Here is a 21,214-nt window from a genome sequence, read left to right as displayed (position 1 = left end):
CCGGGGATCAAACACTTCGAGTGGCCCCAGACACAGGAATTGAGACCGCACATCCAAGATGCTCTTGCCAGGCACGGGCGACCTCTGGCGTCCCATTTACGAAGCGCGGCGGCGAGTGCCCAGAAAGCGGGCCCACGAGCGCAGATGGCCTGGCCAGGTACCCCGGCACCGAGGGAGGAGCGCAGTGAGGAGAGGGGCCCTCGGCTCGGCCCGGGGGCTAGAGGGCGACAGGCGACCTCGCTGGAGGGGGGAAGGGCGGCGGGACGGGGTTGGGGAGAGCCCCCCCCACCCCCACGCGGCGCGGCGGGGGGCCGGACAGGTACGCGGGCGGGGGGCGGTGCTTGGGGATCCTGCGCACTGCGTGCGCCCCTCCCCCAGCGCGACTCCCGGCGCGTCCCCGGTCCCTGCCCGGCGCGAGCTGGAGGAGGAGCTGCAGCGGCCGCGGCTACTCGGGCAGGTCGGTGGCGCCAGGGGAAGCTGCCGACGGCGCGGGCTGCCGGTCCCAGCGTGCAGGAGGCGCGGGCGGCGCTGGGGCCATGGAGCCTGGTGACGCGGCGCGCCTCGGCCCGGGGTGGGCGGCCCGGGCGCTGCCACCGCGGCTGCTGCTGATGCTGCTGCTGGGTCGGGGGCTGCGCGGGGCGGCCGCGGCCTCCTCCTATGGGGCGGCGGCTGAGGACAGCAGCGCCATGGAGGAGCTCGCCACGGAGAAGGAGGCAGAGGAGAGCCACCGGCAGGACAGCGTGAGCCTGCTCACCTTCATCCTGCTGCTCACGCTCACCATCCTCACCATCTGGCTTTTCAAGCACCGCCGGGTTCGCTTCCTGCACGAGACCGGGCTGGCCATGATCTACGGTGAGCACACCCTGCACCCTCGCCCACCATCCCCTACTCCCTTCGGGCACCCGGGCTGCTGTGCTTCTCCCCACCCCTTCCCCTCCCCGCGCCGCCTTGTGCTCCCCCTTCACTTGCCGACGTGTTTCGTTTCTTTTCCGTTTCCCGCTGAGACGGTCTCGGCTCCCAAGGTCAACTGTCTGCATTTTCCGGCTCCCTATTACCATGAAAATGAATTCCACCTCATTTCGACGTTGCTTCCCGGGGGAACCAGGAAAATGAAAGGCACCGGGGTGGTCTGGTTCAGTCCAATCGGTTCTGTTTCAGCTTCGCACCCCACCCCTCGCACCCCCACCCCCAGCCCCAGTTCAGCTCCACAGGATGTGTGTGCCGGAGCAGGAGGGGGTGACCTCCTAGGGATCGCTCTGCCCTAGGAGGCAGCCCACCGTGAGGGTGGGTAAGAGCTGACGGGGCTTGGTGGATGCCACATCAATGGGCAACCTGGGTGGGCGCCCAGTTCTGACATCTGTGTTCCCGGATGTCTTGTAAATAAAGTCGGAGCTTGAAGCCCTGTGAAAGGTGAGCGTGGTCCAAGACCTACGGTGATGTACCGCCATGGCGGGCCTAGTCGGGAAGATGGGCACGCCTCCCACCCTTGTGTCCAATTGGGAAGTTATACCCACTTGCTTTCTTTAAGAGAAGAGGAGCTTTTGCATTCCTCCGATTGTAACAAGGACGCTGCTTTGAAGATACGTTTAAGGCTGTATGAAGAGGAAAAGTAGTGGTTTTAATTCTGGAGTCAGCCTTCTTTTGTTGTGAAAGATGGACTATGCCATCATCCTTTTTTGAGTTTAATGGCACATGGTGTATTACATACACAAGGGTCAGCACAGATCTTGGCGTCACTGCATGGATGTCAGCCACAATCTGAATCATCCCTCTTCCCCTGCCATGCCACCCCCTCCACCCTCACACCTGCCCACCATGACATGACTTCAAACGGGAACCAAGTATTCTCCTTTTGAATTTAATTCAGTGGAGTTAAGGCCCAGGTTGGCATCCTCATGTGAAATAGATGAGTCCACTTAATGACTGTTCCCAGTAGGAAACATTTGACTTCATCAGTTATACTGGAGGGATCTCTCCACTCAATTTCCATTCAGGATTCTGTGATAGAGAATGGAAAGTGAAAACGTTAATCTTTAATGTGACAGTTACCCTTGGCCCTGGGCCTTACTTACTCATGGTGCTTGATTGTTGACAGCCCTGGCTCATGGTCACCAAAGTTATGAAGTGCTCTCCAGGAGCCCTCTAGGTTTTAAAGAGACCTGGCCTAAACAGATCTTGAATTGAAGCAGGACCAGGTCTAAAACTGAGTTTAGTTATTGCAAATTACAGATGTGAACAAAAAACCTGGCCATTCTTGAGGTTTGTGGTTTGTATCAATCTGTGACAAATGACTGATGCCCAGGCTAAAGCAGGTAAGCTCGAAGGTTTCCTGAGCTGATAGCACAGTGGGGAGTTGAAACATGTCATTTCAGGCGGTTGACTCTGAGCAAATGAGCATTGCCTTTAGCCATAAAAATATTTTTATTTTATAGCTCCTAGATCCAATTCATTAAAGTACAGTGTGAAATACTTTTAGAAGGTAGATTGGACGGGCTCATAAATATATGCTCCAAGTGCATGGAAAATGAGATTTAAAAATATATTTTCTGAGGAGTACTCCATGTTCTTAGGAGCTCAGTCACCTTTATCTTAAGGCTTGAAAACAACAATAGAATTTTCCGTTGTGGATATTGTACTTTTTGAACTCATCTCAATCTCTTAGTCATTGGGATTGTGCTACCAGTGTACTGTTTCACTTTGTGTTACGGAAATCTGGTTTAATTGATGATGTTCAGAAAAGGCAACATCCTGTCATAGCATTCTCTGTAATTTTCTTCTGTGTCTTTGGCTTTTAGTGTTACTGTGAAATGCAGTAAGAAATTTGTTTGTCAATGTGTGATGTCCTAGGTTCTGCCAAATATTAATATTTTGATGTGGATTGCCTATAACTGAGAGAAAATATTTCTTTTTCTCTAAGAGATATTTAGTCTTCTGTTTTAAGTTCCACACCCCCCAGCCCCAAATCTGGGTTCTGATGTCATTTGATTAGCAAACTAAAATATATATATATATATATATATATATATATATATATATACACATATATATATATATACACACACACACACACACTTAAGGGATAGGAATTCTGATTTTAAAAAATTCAATATGAAAATCTTTGAATACTTAAGTGAATGCAGTGCAGATTTCAGGACTTCTCTTTCTCAGTAGAAAGACATCAGATTTCATTTCTTGATATCAGTAGAGGAAGTGAGTGTCCTCTGAGCAATAAAGGGCAAAATGATCTAAGGAAACATTTGTTAAGTATCTGCTGTGTACTGGGTGCCCAAGTAAATTTATGGAGATAACCAATTTAACTTTTAAATGTTGGTAGGTTTTCACGAGTGAAAGAGTTCAACTGTGAATTTCAAAAGTTTTACCTTGAAATGAAAAAAATATAATTCCTGGCACTTTAAAAAATACTTAAGTGGTACTTTGAGAGGAAAAGCTTTAATATTTAAAATAAATTGTGGTGTGTGTGTGTGTGTGTGTGTGTGTGTGTGTGTATAAACAATGTGTTAATATATGGTAATATATTAAAATAAATTGTGATAATATGTGTATTTGCTGGTATAGTCATAAAATATCTCTAGGAGGATATGCAATAGCCTAACACCATTGGTTTCCTTGTAGGAGAGGAAGAAGGTAGGTGGAACATAGGGGTGGGAGGGAAGACATCACTTTATATACTTTTGTGGTTTTTTTTTTTTTTTTTTTGGACTTTGGAAGTGGAATCACCTAATAGCATGTCCATGCTTCCGTTCTGTGGCATTCTTGTGGCATTTTAAGATACTCCTCAAATCATCCAGTTTGATGCCCACTACTCCCTATTTAAATCAAATTGCTATTAATTTTCTGTGACTTTTCAGTTGTCAGCTGTACCCGTGGAACTTTCTCGGAGCCCTGGGTCTGGAATGGAGACATAACTGGGGAAGGGGGGAGGTTTTCCCTCTTTTTCCTTTCTCCTTTTATCTCATTGTCTCCAAAGAAGAGTTGATGTACTTTGGAGTGGTGTGCACAGATAGATCCCAAAGGACCTAAGGACTGTAAGAGACAGGCTGTGAATACTTAGCATTTAAATGGAAAGGAATTCTACCACCCACCAAGGGACTGTTAGAAGCACTCCTCCTCCCTGACCACTGGTCCAGGCAGCTACCAGGGAAGGTGACCATAGACTGGACTCTCCAGGGACCTTAAAGGGAGCTGCCCCCAACCGGGCCAGACCCTGTGATGAGGGCTGCAGGGCAGCGGATAAGGCGCTCGCCTGGCATCAGTCTAACCTGTTTTGTCAGTGCAGGGAGCTCCTGGCTGTCTGGCTCTGTACGTGATTAAGTGCCATCCTAAAGTTACCAAGCCCCTCGTGTTTGTGCAGCAGAAATAGCAAGTGTTTGAAGAGGGAAGGTGGCATAAACAGACTGTGTCAGTTAATTGTGGTTCTCTCTCGTGTGTAGTTCCACTTTCCCCATAATGTTTTTGTGACAGCTGATATGGGTCCAAAATATCTAACTTCGTCATGCTAGCCTACCACCTGCTTCTCGCTTGCCCCTCCTCCACACCTATCATCTTTTCAAGTATGTGTTGGTCAGAACCTTCCAGGTTCCATGGACTGTGGGCTCGTTGTTGTTTTGCTGGTGCTGGATTGCTAAGCACAGGCTGAGGGAGGGTTCATAGGCAAAGTCTGAAAGGGGAAATTATGGCTTTTTGCAGTAGTGTGAAATTAACATTTGAGCTTGTGAGCAAACATTTCAGAACCACACTCTTCCTGGTTAATTGGGAAGCTCTGTATAGTCTCAGTTTGGTACCAGATGCCCTGAGTTCAAATGCTGGCCCTCTTACTTGTAAAGCTGTGCAATACTGGGCAAGCTCTCTGAACCTTAGTTTCCTTTTTTCAAAAATGGAGACAGTGTCACTCACCTCACAGAATTTTTGTTATTGTGATATTGTAAAGGTCAAGTGCAGTGTGTCTGCTACTTACTTGGTAAATATTAGTTCTCATTTTCAATTTAGACTTGTGATTATTTGGCCAGCATTGCTACTTGGGTAGAGTCCTGCTGTAATTTAAAAAGGCATTAGGATACAGTTAGTGCGAGTGATGAGAATTGTCATTTTCTTTTTTAAAAAAATTATTTACTTTTTAATTGAAGGATAATTGCTTTGCAGAATTTGTTGTTTTCCGTCAAATATCAACATGAATCAGCCATAGGTATACATTATAATTTTTTGTGGGCCATTTGTTAATACTTAGAAAAGAATTTATAAGGTAGCTGTTCTACTTTTTTATCCAGCAGTCTCCATTCTTGGGCTTTATTTTTTAGAAATAATCACATTAGTGTGTTACATTATATAGATGATAATATTCATTGCAGCAGGAACAAGTTGCAATACTCATTAAGAAGGAACTGGTTAAACTACAGCATATTCCCACTAAGGAATACTGTTCAGTTGGGAAAAAGGTGTTTTGAGATGTCCTTTTAAGGCAGCTCACTTAGTGTTGTGGAAAAAACAAGGCACAAAGCAGTATGTATAGCATTTCATTTATTTTTTTAAGTCCTGTGATATAAATACATAAACATGATATATATACATTTACATATAACATGTGTGCATCTCTGGAAAGAGGCACAAACTTTGACAGTGGGATCAGTTGTTGGGAGGGAGGAAAGGGAGATGTTACTTTTCCTTTTATACTCTTCTGAATGGCCTGAACTTTCTATAACACTGACCATTACTTTTACAATTGAAACATTTAAAAAATAAAGCAAACAACTTTTTTATAGCAAAAAATGCATTAGAAACAGATCAGTTATGTGGTTAGGTAGCAGTTGTTACTTAAAAGTTATAAATGGAAGTAAAATGTATCTTAAAGTTAGGAAAATGATATTTCCTGAAAGCATTTCTTAGAGCCTTTTTGGAATGATGTAATTAGAAATCACCATTTCACAACCCCCAAAGACAATTAACTTTGGCAAGGATTTTCAATGAATTCCAGAGCCATAGGTGAGAGGTTGTGGGGAACATGGTACTTGCATGTTGTTGAATATCACACCACAGATTACTTATCTATCACAAAGGAAAAAAGGTGCCTTTACAGTAGAGAGGTCTGGCAGTCAGCATCTTATAACCAGGTCATCAAATTTATCCTTGGTCCTCATGGAACTGTCCAGTATTATGTGCCTCCTGTTGTGTTACAAGAGGAAGCAGACAGCTTTACCTGTGTAGTATTCATCCTTTAGATGCTTCATCTGAATCTAATGGAGGTTTTAGGAGCATCTTCCAGTTGATAGGAAATATAGGGGATAGGGAAATAAGTTATAAAATACCGTGTGGAAACAGACATATCCAAAATATGGGACAATCTGTAAGACAGTTGTCCTGGTTTCTTCCAAAAGTCTGTCTATGTCAGGGGAAGCAGAAAGGCAGGATAAGTGACTGAATTGTGTTCTCTCAAAAATTCATATGTTGAAGTCCCATTCCCCAGTGTGATGGTCTTTGGAGGTGGGATCTTTGGGAGTAAATTAGGTTTAGAAGGGGTCATGAAGGTGGAGTCTCCATGATAGGATCGGTGCCCTTATAAGAAGAGGAGACCAGATTTTCTCACTCTTCTACCATGTGAGGATAAACCATCTGTTACTCTCATTAAACTCTCTGTGACACTGTGAAACTCTAACAGTAGGTTTCATGAAATGGTTAGGCTTGCATGACTTGAGAATCTGTAACTTCCTTTTCATTTCAGTGTTTTGGTTTGATTTTCAGATTCACATGTCTTTTGAAAAACTGCCTCTGTTCACTTAGAAGGGCATATATGTTAGGAGACTTTTCTCTTTTGGTTAAAGCTTGCTCCCTCTCTTTTAATCAATGTAGATATCTGTATTAGGGTAATGCTAGCTGTTATAATAGACCAACCCCAAATTTCCATGGCCTAACTTGAAAAAACTTCATTTTTTTCTCATGCAGTGGGCCAGTGCAGGGATCTGGCAGGTGGGTCTCCATGTAGTGGTGATTCAGGGACCAGGCGCCTTCCATTTTGTGGCTTATCTGTCCCTTGGGCCGTTGGAATCCTCCCCCTCTAGCCCATGAAGGAAGGACAGAGAAGAAGATCATAAGGGGAAGACTTACATACTAAACCTGGAAGTAGTGCACATTGCTTCGCTGTTTCTGTTGGCCAGAATTTGGTCACGAGGCCACATTGAACTGGAAGGGAGGCAGGAAGATGTAGTCTAGTTGGAGTAAGAGGAACAGGTTTGGAAAGCAGCTAGCCAATCTCTGCTTAAGTATTTGATTAATACTTTGTCATATGTAATCCAGAAAAGAAACGTAGTAAGATTTTCATGCATTTTTGTTGTTGGTTGTTGATAAAGTAAATTTTCAAGTGATCCAGTTTGAAAAGGGCGTTCATCTCGAGTTTTATTAAGTTGCTTCAATGAACCTATTAGCATCGCCTGGAGAGCTTGTTAAAAATGGCAGGTCTGGCCCCAGACTGATTGAGAATGTCTCAGTGAGGCCCAGAAATCTGTCACTCAATGCATTACCAGGGATTTTAAATACTGAAATTTGAAACTCACTGCTACAGAATATTTGTTTTGATCCTTTAAATTCATTTACTACACTGCTTGTAATTAAATAAATGTGGTATAAAATAGCACCTGTTTATTGAATACCTGCTATCATGGTCAAGCACCATATTATTTTGCATAGTTTAAGCCATATAACCTTAACAGAAAATGTAATGAAGACTGTATTTATTTATTCAAGGAATTTATTCAAGGAATAAATTTATTCAAGGAATAAATTGAAAGTTAGGTTTAGTACCTCATTTGTTTAGGGTCACACATTTGAGATTGGTAAATGGGGATCTATTGAAGGATAGGATCAATAGGTTGAGGATGTATTTGGCTAGGATAGAGGGGAACCTGGATTCTGCCCTGATCACCTGCTTCCAGGAGGTCATTGAGGGAAATTCATGCCCAGAGTATAAAACAAAGCAAAGTAACCCTTTATTATTAGCTGGGGCTTTGGCTCCAAACTCCAGTGTACAGCTGCAAGGGGTGAGGTTGGCCAGTTTATAAGAATCCCTTTTCCTCTGCTAGATTGGCCTTGGGCCCTTGAATCCAAGTGAAGCCAAGATACCTGCTCATTTGTATTCCAAAGACCACATTCCAGGTGTTACTCTGTTGCTATGTGTTATGGACTGAATGTCTGTGCCCCTCAAAAATCCTATGTTGAAATCCTAATTCCCAGGGTGATGATGGTAATGGGATGTTTGGCCTTTAGGAAGTAATTAGGTTGAAGGTGGAGCCCCTCATGAATGGGATTGGTGCCCTTAAAAAGAGGCCCCAGAGAACTGTCCATCCTGTGAGGGTGCAACAGGAAGTTGGCAGCGTGCAACCTGGAAGAGGACTCTCACCAGGACTGGAACATGCCTGTACCCTGGTTTTGGATTTCCAGCCTCCAGGACTGGGAGAGAGAAATTTCTCTGGTTTATAGGCTGCACAGCCTGTGGTACTTTGTTACGGCAGCCTGAACTAAGACAGTATGACAGAAGGCTTCCAGTGTTACGGGGCAAAATAGTCAAACAACGATCAGAGTGGCTGCTCTAGGCCTTCTCAGGTGGGAGCAGTTGCCTAAAAGTATTCTCATTTCTACACATCACTATCACAGAGGTGGGGAGGCAAATTGAACTGGGTCTGTCACACTCTTGGGTCTCTCTGCTCTTACTGTGCTAGTTGTCACAGACATATCAGTCTCCTGGAGAGAGTTTCCAAAATACGTTAGAAAGAAACCCAGTGCAGGCTGGAGTGTCTTTTGTTTGCTGCTGTCTCTGTCCCTAGAACAGTTGTAACACATAGTAGGTGCTATGGCAACATTTATTTAATGGATTCTACCTTGTCTAACAAAAAGATGCTATAACACTGCTTAGCACTAAAGATCCTTGAAGTTCTTGTGCCTCAGATTTATGCTGAGAAGGAAACTTTTGTGAAAACATCTGCTTGAATCACAGAGAACTGTTTAAGGAAGGAGAATGAAGGGATAGGTGAATAGATATTTGCAGAAAATTGTATATTTAGCTGATAAGCCACATGGTTTTTTTTCTTATTTCTTGTGGTAAAATATGTATAACATGAAGTTTGTCATTTTAATTATTTTAGCTGTATAATTCACTAACATTTGTAACATTTATAAAATTGTGTGGCAATCACCACTATTTCCAAAATGTTTTCATTTCTCCAAACAGAAACCTTATACTCATTTAAGCAGTAATGCCCCATTCCTCCCTCCTCCTAACCTCTGATAACCTTTAAGCTACTTTCTGTCTTAATGAATTTGCCTATTCTAGAAATTTCATATAAGTGTATTCATACAATATTTGGTCTGATTTTTTTCACTTAGAATAATAATTTCAAGGTTCATCCATGTTGTAGTAGGTATATGAACTTTATTCCTTTCTGTGGCTGATTAGTATCCCATTTTAAATATACACTATATTTTGTTTATTCATTCATCAGTTTAGGGACACTTGGGTTGTTTCTACCTTTTGGCAACTGGTGGTATAATGCTACTATGAACATTTGTATACAAGTGTCTGTTTGAATCCCTATTTTCAATTCTTTTGAGTATATACCTATAAGTAGAATTGCTGGGTCATAAGGTAATTATATGGGTAACTGTTTGAGGAACTACCAAACTGTTTTCCAAAGTAGCTGCAAAATTTTACACTTCCACTACAGTGCACGAGGGTTCCAATATCACTGCATCCTCTCCAATACTTGTTTTAAAAATAGTCACCCTAGGGACTTCCTTGGATAAGGAAATGGCACCCTACTCCAGTACTCTTGCCTGGAAAATGCCATGGATGGAGGAGCCTGGTAGGCTACAGTCCATGAGGTCGCTAAGAGTTGGACATGACTGAGCAACTTCACTTTGACTTTTCACATTCATACATTGGAGAAGGAAATGACAACCCACTCCAGTATTCTTGCCTGGAGAATCCCAGAGACGGGGGGGCCTGGTGGGCTGCCGTCTATGGGGTCGCACAGAGTCGGACACGACTGAGGTGACTTAGCAGCAGCAGAAGCAGGGACTTCCTTAATGGTCCAGTGGCTGAGACTCTGCACTCTCAATGCAGGGGGCCTGGGTTTGATCCCTGATCAGGAAGCTGGATCTCACATGCCACAACTAAGACATGGTGCAGCCAAATAAATAAATATTTAAAAAAAAGACAGTCACCCTAGTTGTTGTGAAGTGTTAGTTTATTATGGGTTTGATTTACACTTCCCAAAGAAAGGCAATGCCAAAGAATGCTCAAACTACTGCACAATTGCACTCATCTCACATGCTAGAAAATAATGCTCAAAATTCTCCAAGCCAGGCTTCAGCAATACGTGAACCGTGAACTTCCTGATGTTCATGCTGGTTTTAGAAAAGGCAGAGGAAGCAGAGATCAAATTAACAACATCCGCTGGATCATGGAAAAAGAAAGAGAGTTCCAGAAAAATATCTATTTCTGCTTTATTGACTATGCCAAAGCCTTTGGCTGTGTGGATCACAATAAACTATGGACAATTCTGAAAGAGATGGGAATACCAGACCACCTGACCTGCCTCTTGAGAAACCTGTATGCAGGTCAGGAAGCAACAGTTAGAACTGGACATGGAACAACAGACTGGTTCCAAATTGGAAAAGGAGTTCGTCAAGGCTGTATATTATCACCCTGCTTATTTAACTTCTATGCAGAGTACATCATGAGAAACCCTGGACTGGAAGAAACACAAGCTGGAATCAAGATTGCCGGAAGAAATACCAATAACCTCAGATATGCAGATGACAGCTCCCTTATAGGCAGAAAGTGAAGAGGAACGAAAAAGCCTCTTGATGAAAGTGAAAGAGGAGAGTGAAAAAGTTGGCTTAAAGCTCAACATTCAGAAAACGAAGATCATGGCATCCAGCCCCATCACTTCATGGGAAACAGATGGGGCAACAGTGGAAACAGTGTCAGACTTTATTTTTGGGGGCTCCAAGGTCACGGCAGATGGTGATTGCAGCTGTGAAATTAAGATGCTTACTCCTTGGAATAAAAGTTATGACCAACCTGATAGCATATTCAAAAGTAGAGACATTACTTTGCCAACAAAGGTCCATCTAGTCAAGGCTATGTTTTTTCCAGTGGTCATGTATGGATGTGAGAGTTGGACTGTGAAGAAAGCTGAGCACCCAAGAATTGATGCTTTTAAACTGTGGTGTTGGAGAAGACTCTTGAGAGTCCTTTGGACTGCAAGAAGGTCTAACAAGTCCACCCTAAAGGAGATCAGTCCCGGGTGTTCATTGGAAGGACTGATGCTGAAGCTGAAACTCCAATACTTTGGCCACCTCATGCGAAGAGTTGACTCATTGGAAAATACCCTGATGCTGGGAAGGACTGGGGGCAGGAGGAGAAGGGGATGACAGAGGATGAGATGGCTGGATGGCACACTGACTCGAGGGACATGAGTTTGGGTGAACTCCGGGAGCTGGTGATGGACAGGGAGGCCTGGTGTGCTGCGATTCATGGGGTCGAAAAGAGTCGGACATGACTGAGTGACTGAACTGAACTGAAGGGTTAGAGATGTTGAGCTTTTCACATGCTCATTGGCTGTTTGTTTATCTGTTTGGAGAAGTATTCATTCACACCTCTGCCTGTTTTACAAATTGGGTTATTTTTTGTTGTTGGGTTGTAGGAGTTCTTTGTATATTCCTGATATTATTCTGTTATCAGATATATGGTTTGTAAATGTTTTCTTCTATCCATTGGGTTGCCTTTTCACTCTGTGATAGTGTCCTTTGATGTGCATGGTTTTAATTTTGATTAAGGTCAATTTATATATATTTTTTCTTTTGTTGCTTGTGCTTTGGTATCATATCCAAGAAGAAATCATTGCCAAATCTAATGCCATAAAGCTTTCCTCCTATATTTTCTTCTAAGAGTTTTATATTTTTAGTATTTATTTATTTATTTGCCTGAGCTGCACAGCTTGTAGCATCTAAGTTCCCTAACTAGGGATCAAACCCAACCCTGGCAGTGAAAGGTCTGACTCCTAACCACTAGACTTCTAAGGAATTCCCAGTTTTAGCCTTTAAGTTTAGACTGTTGATCTGTTTTGAGTTAATTTTTATATATGATTTTTAAAAATTTCCTTTTTCAATTGTTCATTACTGGCATATACAAGTAGGACTGAAGTGTTTTTTTTTGGGGGGGGGTGTTGATTTTATACCCTGTAGCTTTGTTGAATTTGTTTTATCATCTCTAACATTTTTTTTTTTTTTTTGGTGTGTATTCTTTAGGGTTTTATATGCAAGGGAAAAAGATGTAATAGGTGGAGTATGAAAGAGTCTAGATGTGGGCTTCTAAAGGGGTGGGGTTTCACAGAATAAGCTTCTTCCGGCAAGCAATGGCAACCCACTCCAGTACTCTTGCCTGGAAAATCCCATGGATGGAGCAGCCTGGTAGGCTTTATTCCATGGGGTCGCTCAGTCGAACACAACTGAGTGACTTCACTTTCACTTTTCACTTTCATGCATTGGAGAAGGAAATGGCAACCCACTCCAGTGTTCTTGCCTGGAGAATCCCAGGGACCGCAGAGCCTGGTAGGCTGCTGTCTATGGGGTCGCAGAGTCGGACACAACTGATGTGACTTAGCAGCAGCAGCAGCAGCAAGTAAATGCAACAATGTATGCACAGTGTTTCTGTCTAGCAAACTTGTTCAAGGCTCAGATATTTTTTTTAAAATAAGGACTGATTAGGTACTCTTACCAAAATTTCTGGTTCCCAGAAGAAAGCAGGTGTGCTGTATGAATTACATTTGTAGAAACTATCTAGCTGTATTCAGTATTCCAGGCACATGAAACAACCTTATCAATTAGTAGCATGGGGGATATTTTACAAAAGCTCAAATTCTCAGGAACTATTGTATGGGTCAGTCATATAAGCAGGCCTCCTAGAGATAGCAACATCTGGCCTATTATATTAACTTTTTCCTGAAGGGTGGTATCATCTGACTCTTAGCTTTTTGTTCTCCTGAGGCTTCTTCAATTTCATGACACTTTTATTTTTAAAAATCATCTCTTTTTTAGATTTATTAATTTTATTTAAAAAATTATCATGAGTAATATTGACTTTTGATGTACAGTTTTATGAATTTTATAACATGTATAGATATGTGTAACCACCACCACCACAATTGAGGTGAATATGAATTCCTTCACCCTAAAAAACTCATGCTACCACACTGCTCTGACAGTCACTGACCTGTTCTTCATCACTATTGTTTTGTCTTTCAAATATCAACATAAATGGAGTCCTTCAGTATGTAACCTTTTGGGATTAATTTTTTCACTTACCATAAAGCCCTTGATATTTAGCCATGTCATTGTAAGTATCTATAATTAGTTCCTTTTTATTGCTGAGTTGGATTTCATTTTATGGATATACCATAGTTTGTTTGCAAATTGAAGGACATTTAGATTGTTTCCAGTTTTTTTTTTTTTTTTTTTTTGTGATCATGAATAGAGCTACTATGAACATTACTGGCTCTCCTGGTGTCTCATTGGTAAAGAATCCGCCTGCAATGCAGGAGATGCAGGTTCAATCCCTCTGTGGGGAAGATTCTCTGGAGGAGGAAATGGCAACCCACGCTAGTATTCTTGCCTGGGAAATCCCAGGGACAGAGGAGCCTGGCGGGCTACAGTTCATGCATTCCATACACTCCATGGGGTTGCAAAGAATCAGACAAGACTGAGCTACTGAGCAAGCATAAACTATGAGCACAGGTTTTTGTGTGAATGTAAGTTTCCATTTTTCTATGATAAATACCCAAGATTGGGATTGATGGGTCATAGGGTAAGCATGTGTTTAGGTTTATAAGAAAATTGCCAAACTGTTTTCTAGAGTAGTTGTACATTCCAACCAGCAATATATAAGTGTTCCAGTTGCTCCACATTCTCTTTAGCACTTAGTATTGTTAGTATTTTTAATTTTACCCATTCAAATAGATGTGTAGTGGTATCTCACTGTGGTTTTAATTTGCATTTTCCTGATGCTTAATATCTTTTCTTGTACTTATTTGTCATTTTTCACATATTCTTTTTGGTGAAGTGACTGTTCAAGTGTTTTGCTCATTTTCTAATTGTATTGTTTTCTTTGAATTTTGAGTTCTTTTTATACTCTGGAATCAAGACCTTTGTTAAATATGTAATATGAAAATGTTCTCTTCTAGTTTGTAGCCTTTTTTCATCTTACAGTGTCTTTTGTATAGCAAATGTTTTTAATTTTGATGCAATCCAGTTTATCAACTTTCCCTTTTTTATTGATTGTGCTTTTGGTGTCATGTCTAAAAATTTTTTCTTTAACCCCAGGTCAGGAGGGTTTTGTTTTCGTCTAAAAGCTTTATGGTTTTGCATTTTGTACATTTAGATCTGTGATTTATTTGGAGTTATTTTTTGACTAAGATAAGTTTAAGTTGAGGTTTATTTTTTTGCATATGGATGTTTCATTGTTGAAAAGGTGATCTTTTCTTCATTGAATTACTTCTGCAACTTTTTCCAAAATCAATTCCATATATATATATATATATATATATAGCCATGTCACACAGCTTACGGGATCTTACTTCCTCGACCAGGGATTGAACCCTGGGCCCTAGACAGTGAAAGCACACAGTCTTAACCACTGAATAGCCAGGGAATTCCCTCAACTGCCCATATTTGTGTGGATGTATTTCTGGACTTCCTCTTGTGTTCCACTGATCTCTGTATCTAGCTTTTTGCCAGTACCATACTATCTTGCTTGCTGCAGCTTTGTAGTGCATCTTAAAATTGGGTAGTGTGAGTCTTCCATTTGTATTCTTTTGTAGAATTGTTTTGGCTGTTTTATTTCAAATCTTCTGTATTAATGATTTTCTATGTAATTCTATCAATTATTCACAACTTTAGGGCACTTTTATCATGCCCCCCCCCAAAACCCTGTAGTCATAATCCTTTCAAATTATTCTTTCTCCTCATAGGCATATGCTGATTTCTTCTGAATACCTGAGGGAGAGACCTCTGGATCTCCAGGATTCTCTCTCTGTTTGGGTCTCCTTTCTGGTACTCAGTCCTATGAACTTTAGCTGCTTTTGTATCCAGAATCCCAGCTTTGTCAGTTTCGGGAGTCAGCTAGACATGTCTCTGTTTCCCCTCCTTGTTTTGTGGCTTGGAAACTCTCTTAAGGCAATAAGCTGGAGCAGTCAAGGACTTACCTTATTACCCGCCCCCATCTCTCAATCACCTCTTCTTCATTGCCTCCTTTCAGTGTCTTGAAAACCATTATCTTGTGTATTTATGTTTGTTTTTGTTTCAGGCATGAAGCTAATTCCAGTCCCTCTTTCTCTGTCTTGTCTCAGAGTGGATGCCTTAATTCCATAAAGGAGTTTTGGTCTTTTTTTTTTTTTGGTCATTGTAATCCCCATACACACTCTTTTTGTGTTACTTATATTGAAATCTGGACTTCGTGTGTGTATCTGTGTTTTTATACAGCTATGCATTTTTTACTTGAGGATAATTGCTTTACAGTATTGTGTTGGTTTCTGCCATACCTCAACAGCTATTCATTTTTATATACACATGAACACACATTTAAAACAAGCCTACCATGGATGATCTTATTCTAGTCTAGGAATCTGTTGGCTATTGTACATTTTTACTGCTGAGAGAACCAGGGAAAGAAACAATTGCGTTCATTAACAGAGTAGGCTATGAATGAGCTGGAGTGATTCTCTTCAGTGGTATGAATGAGAAAATTGTCTCTTTTCAATGGCGGTGTTGTACAGAGTGTTTATGATGGTACTGGAGAGAGACATAGACAAGACGGTAATACTGCAGTGTCACCTGAAAAAAAATGCATGACATGAAAGTTGTGAGTTTTATTTGGGGACCTGAGCCTGGGAGACAGCCTCTCAGATAGTTCTGAGGAACTTCTTCTAAGAGGTGATGGAGAAGCCAGAATATGTATGAACTGGTGGGCAACTGTAGTGGCTAATGGTTTGATCTTTGTAGAACTGGAATGACAGGCAATATTTTTTCTTTACAGTAGTGATTTTTATTCATTGTGGGGATATTTGGTAAAGGGTGGAGCTCTAATGTGGCAGATGAAGTCTCAATCCCAGTCAGAAAAAAAGAGGCAAGTAGTTCAGTAGGAGGCAATTGTGAAACAGGCATTGGAAAAGCTGAGAAGCCAACCAGGGTGCATTGAAGTGACCTAGAGATAAAGCAACAGCAGGAAGCCACTGTCACCCCTGGGGTGGACATAGGGAGAAGGTGGTGTTACCAGAGTCCTGGAGTGAGGTTGCCTAAAATACCCTCGCCTGTTTCCTCTCATCCTCCTGTCTCTCACTGGTGCCATCCATTGGATGAATTTAACTGGAAGCCACTTGGAAGGGGGCCTGGAAATGTAGATTACAGGAGTTTCTCCTTGTTTCCTGTCCCTGGAACATGTAGCAGAACAACAAAGGGTAGAAAATGGATCTGAGGTCACATAAGTCCAGGACTGGTGTGAAGATCCTTCCTCAAACTGAATGTCCATTCTGAAATACAATATTTCTAATACCTAGATATGGCCCAGAAGGGAGGAGGAAAGCTGCATGGTCAAGGGTCCAAGGAGCCAATATTCCTGTCAGCAGTCTGGGGGAAAGGACGCTAGGTGTTGAGGTAAAAGCTGCATTTGCTATGATAATATATGCCTAAAGAATGGGATGAGCTTATTATGTTAAATAGTTGTTCACAGTTGAAATGTTAAGTATCTGCATGAACAGACCCCACATTAGCTATTTTGTAAGCTTAACTACTGATGCTGTTTGATTGAGTTATTATACATTATTTAAGGAGAGGAAGTGATGGTAAATATGAGGAGAGAAGGAAGGACCCTTATGTTTTTTTATTTATTTTTTATTTGGCTTTGCTGTGTTGCTTGTGGGATCTTAGTTCCCCAACCAGGGATTGAACCCAGGCCATGACAGTGAAACCGCTGAGTCCTGACCACTGGACCAACAGGGAATTCCTGGAAGGACCCTTTTTGTAGTGTAAATAACATTATAATTTAATGCATATGTTATTAATCTTTGTAAGCAAAATGGTAGATATTTCTGTAACAATGTCTTTTTGTTTTTTAATCACAGGGGCTACATTAACAGTGATACCCTAGCATCTCTAAGCCCTTTATTGATGAGTTCAGCCAGGGAAACTGTGCCTATGGAGGGTACTAATCTCTGAGTTCATGTTTTAGAGTGATATCTCTTTAATTTCTACAATTCAGTTAACTAGGAACATTCCTAGTTACAGTTGGGTTTCTGTAAAAGAGGACATCTCCAGGGGAGTGAGTCAGTTAAGCACCTGCTGTATTCTCAGTCTCCACCACTGGTATGGAGGGCCTGGTTAAGCCCTGCAAATGACACAAGGTCAATGATACAGGTTTGAGTTTAGTCTACCTCAAAAGGCCAAATGGACATCAAACATTTTGTATGTTACAGGAACATATAAGTTGGTGAAAACAAGTTTTTTTTTTCTTTTTGCCTTACTGCACGGCTTGTAGGAATCTTAGTTCCCTGACCAGGGATTGAACCCACACCCTTGGCAGTAAAAGAACAGACTCCTAACCATTGGACTGCCAGAGAATTGCCAACAATTGAAATTATTGTAACCCAGGCAGGTATATCAGTTATTTGAAACTGATCAGAATCCTTAATTAGATATCAACACTTTGACTTCAGTTCAGTTGCTCTGTCGTGTCCGACTCTTTGCAGCCACATGAAATCACAGCACGTCAGGCCAACCTGTCCATCACCATCTCCCAGAGTTCACTCCAACTCACGTCCATCGAGTCGGTGATGCCATCCAGCCATCTCATCCTCTGTCTTCCCCTCTTCCTCCTGCGCCCAATCCCTCCCAGCATCAGACTTTTTTTCCAATGAGTCAACTCTTCGCATGAAGTGGCCAAAGTACTGGAGTTTCAGCTTCAGCATCATTCCCTCCAAAGAAATCCCAGGGCTGATCTTCAGAACGAACTGGTTGGATCTCCTTGCAGTCCAAGGGACTCTCAAGAGTCTTCTCCAACACCACAGTTCAAAAGCATCAATTCTTTGGCGCTCAGCTTTCTTCACAGTCCAACTCTCACATCCATACATGACCACTGGAAAAACCATAGTCTTGACTAGATGGACCTTTTTGGCAAAGTAATATCTCTGCTTTTCAATATGGTATCAGGTTGGTCATAACTTTCCTTCTAAGGAGTAAGTGTCATTTAATTTCATGGCTGCAATCACCATTTGCTGTGACCTTGGAGCCCCCAAAAATAAAGTCTGACACTATTTCCACTGTTTCCCGATCTATTTCCCATTAAGTGATGGGACCAGATGCCATGATCTTCGTTTTCTGAATGTTGAGCTTTAAGGCAACTTTTCACTCTCTTCTTTCACTCTCATCAAGAGGCTTTTGAGTTCCTCTTCACTTTCTGCCATAAGGGTGGTGTCATCTGCATATCTGAGGTTTTTTATATTTCTCCCGGCAGTCTTGATTCCAGCTTGTGTTTCTTCCAGCCCAGCGTTTCTCATGATGTACTTTGCATATAAGTTAAATAAGTAGGGTGACAATATACAGCCTTGACGTACTCCTTTTCCTATTTGGAACCAGTCTGTTGTTCCATGTCCAGTTTGAACTGTTGCTTCCTGACTTGCATACAGGTTTCTTAAGAGGTAGGTCAGGTGGTCTGGTTTTCCCATCTCTTTCAGAATTTTCCACAGTTTATTGTGATCCACACAGTCAAAGGCTTTGGCATAGTCAATAAAGCAGAAATAGATGTTTTTCTGGAACTCTCTTGTTTTTTTGATGATCCAGCGGATGTTGGCAATTTGATCTCTGGTTCCTCTGCCTTTTCTAAAACCAGCTTGAATATCTGGAAGTTCACAGTTCGTGTATTGCAGAAGCCTGGCTTGGAGAATTTTAGCATTACTTTACTAGCGTGTAAGATGAGTGCAATTGTGCGGTAGTTTGAGCGTTCTTTGGCACTGCCTTTCTTTGGAATTGGAATAAAAACTGACCTTTTCCAGTCCTGTGGCCACTGCTGAGTTTTCCAAATTTGCTGGCATATTGAGTGCAGCACTTTCACAGCATCATCTTTCAGGATTTGAAAGAGCTCAACTGGAATTCCATCACCTCCACTAGCTTTGTTTGTAGCGATGCTTTCTAAGGCCCACTTGACTTCACATTCCAGGATGTCTGGCTCTAGGTGAGTGATCACACCATATTGTGATTATCTGGGTTGTGAAGCTCTTTTTTATACAGTTCTTCTGTGTATTCTTGCCACCTCTTCTTAATATCTTCTGCTTCTGTTAGTTCCGTACCATTTCTGTCCTTTATCGAGCCCATCTTTGCATGAAATGTTCCCTTGGTATCTCTAATTTTCTTGAAGAGATCTCTAGTCTTTGCCATTCTGTTGTTTTCCTCTATTTCTTTGCATTTTCAGATGCTTATATCTTTCCTTTTCTCCTTTGCTTTTTGCTTCTCTTCTTTTCACAGCTATTTGTAAGGCCTTCCCAGACAGCCATTTTGCTTTTTTGCATTTCTTTTCCATAGGGATGGTCTTGATCCCTGTCTCCTGTACAATGTCATGAACCTCCATCCATAGTTCATCAGGCACTCTATCTATCAGATCTAGTCCCTTAAATCTATCTCTCACTTCCACTGTATAATCATAAGGGATTTGATTTAGGTCATACCTGAATGGTCTAGTGGTTTTCCCTACTTTCTTCAATTTAAGTCTGAATTTGGCAATAAGGAGCTCATGATCTGAGCCACAGTCAGCTCCCGGTCTTGATTTTGCTGACTGTATAGAGCTTCTCCATCTTTGGCTGCAAAGAATATAATCAATCTGATTTTGATGTTGACCATCTGGCGATACCCATGTGTAGAGTCTTTTCTTGTGTTGTTGGAAAAGGGTGTTTGCTATGACCAGTGCGTTCTCTTGGCAAAATTCTATTAGCCTTTGCCCTGCTTCATTCCGTATTCCAAGGCCAAATTTGCCTGTTAACCCCAGGTGCTTCTTCACTTCCTACTTTTGCATTCCAGTCCCCTATAATGAAAAGGACATCTTTTTTGGGTGTTAGTTCTAAAAGATCTTGTAGGTCTTCAGAGAACCAACTTTAGCTTCTTCAGCATTACTGATTGGGGCATAGACTTGGATTACTGTGATATTGAATGGTTTGCCTTGGAAACGAACAGAGATCATTCTGTCGTTTTTGAGATTGCATCCAAGTACTGCATTTCGGACTCTTTTATTGACCATGATGGTTACTCCATTTCTTCTAAGGGATTCCTGCCCACAGTAGTAGAGATAATGGTCATCTGAGTTAAATTCACCCATTCCAGTCCATTTTAGTTCGCTGATTCCTAGAATGTCGACATTCACTCTTGCCATCTCCTGTTTGACCACTTCCAATTTGCCTTGATTCATGGACCTAACATTCCAGGTTCCGATGCAATATTGCTCTTTACAGCATCGGACCTTGCTTCTATCACCAGTCACATCCACAACTGGGCATTGTTTTTGCTTTGGCTCTATCTCTTCATTCTTTCTGGAGTTATATCTCTGCTGATCTCCAGTAGCATATTGGGTACCCACTGACCTGGGGAGTTCTTTCAGTATCCTATCATTTTGCCTTTTCATACTGTTCATGGCATTCTCAAGGCAAGAATACTGAACTGGATTGCCATTCCCTTCTCCAGTGGACCACATTCTGTCAGACCTCTCCATCATGACCCACCTGTCTTGGGTGGCCCCACAGGACATGGTTTAGTTTCATTGAGTTAGACAAGGTTGTGGCCCTAGTGTGATTAGATTGACTAGTTTTTCTGTGGTTATGGTTTCCGTGTGTCTGCCTTCTGATGCCCTCTTGCAACACCTATCGTCTTACTTGGGTTTCTCTTACCTTGGACATGGGGTGTGTCTTCACAGCTGCTCCAGCAAAGCGCAGCTGCTGCTCCTTACCTTGGACGAGCGGTATCTCCTCACCACTGCCCCTCCTGACCTTGAACGTGGAGTAGCTCCTCTAGGCCCTTCTGCGCCTGTGCAGCCACCGCTCCTTGGACGTGGGGTTGCTCCTCTCGGCCGCTGCCCCTGACCTCGGGCGTGGGGTAGCTCCTCCCAGCCGCTGCCCCG

The 21,214-nt window shown here is 42.2% G+C and overlaps 1 protein-coding gene across 3 annotated transcripts in view; it reads left to right on the top strand.

Moving 5' to 3' along the window:
• The first annotated feature begins 385 nt into the window (after positions 1-385).
• The window catches only part of SLC9A7 (solute carrier family 9 member A7), a 180,332-nt gene continuing 159,503 nt past the window's right edge, over positions 386-21,214 (top strand). The window contains exon 1 of one of the 3 annotated variants that reach the window (XM_070783644.1): positions 386-852. In XM_070783644.1, the coding sequence (XP_070639745.1) occupies positions 537-852 (316 nt within the window). In that variant the 5' untranslated portion in view covers positions 386-536. The remainder of the gene's footprint in view (positions 853-21,214) is intronic. The other 2 variants (XM_070783642.1, XM_070783643.1) reach the window with 2 other exon arrangements.

Source organism: Bos indicus, chromosome X (genome assembly GCF_029378745.1).
Source record: "Bos indicus isolate NIAB-ARS_2022 breed Sahiwal x Tharparkar chromosome X, NIAB-ARS_B.indTharparkar_mat_pri_1.0, whole genome shotgun sequence".
NCBI lineage: Eukaryota > Metazoa > Chordata > Mammalia > Artiodactyla > Bovidae > Bos > Bos indicus.
This window is presented reverse-complemented; position numbering and strand designations above follow the sequence as displayed.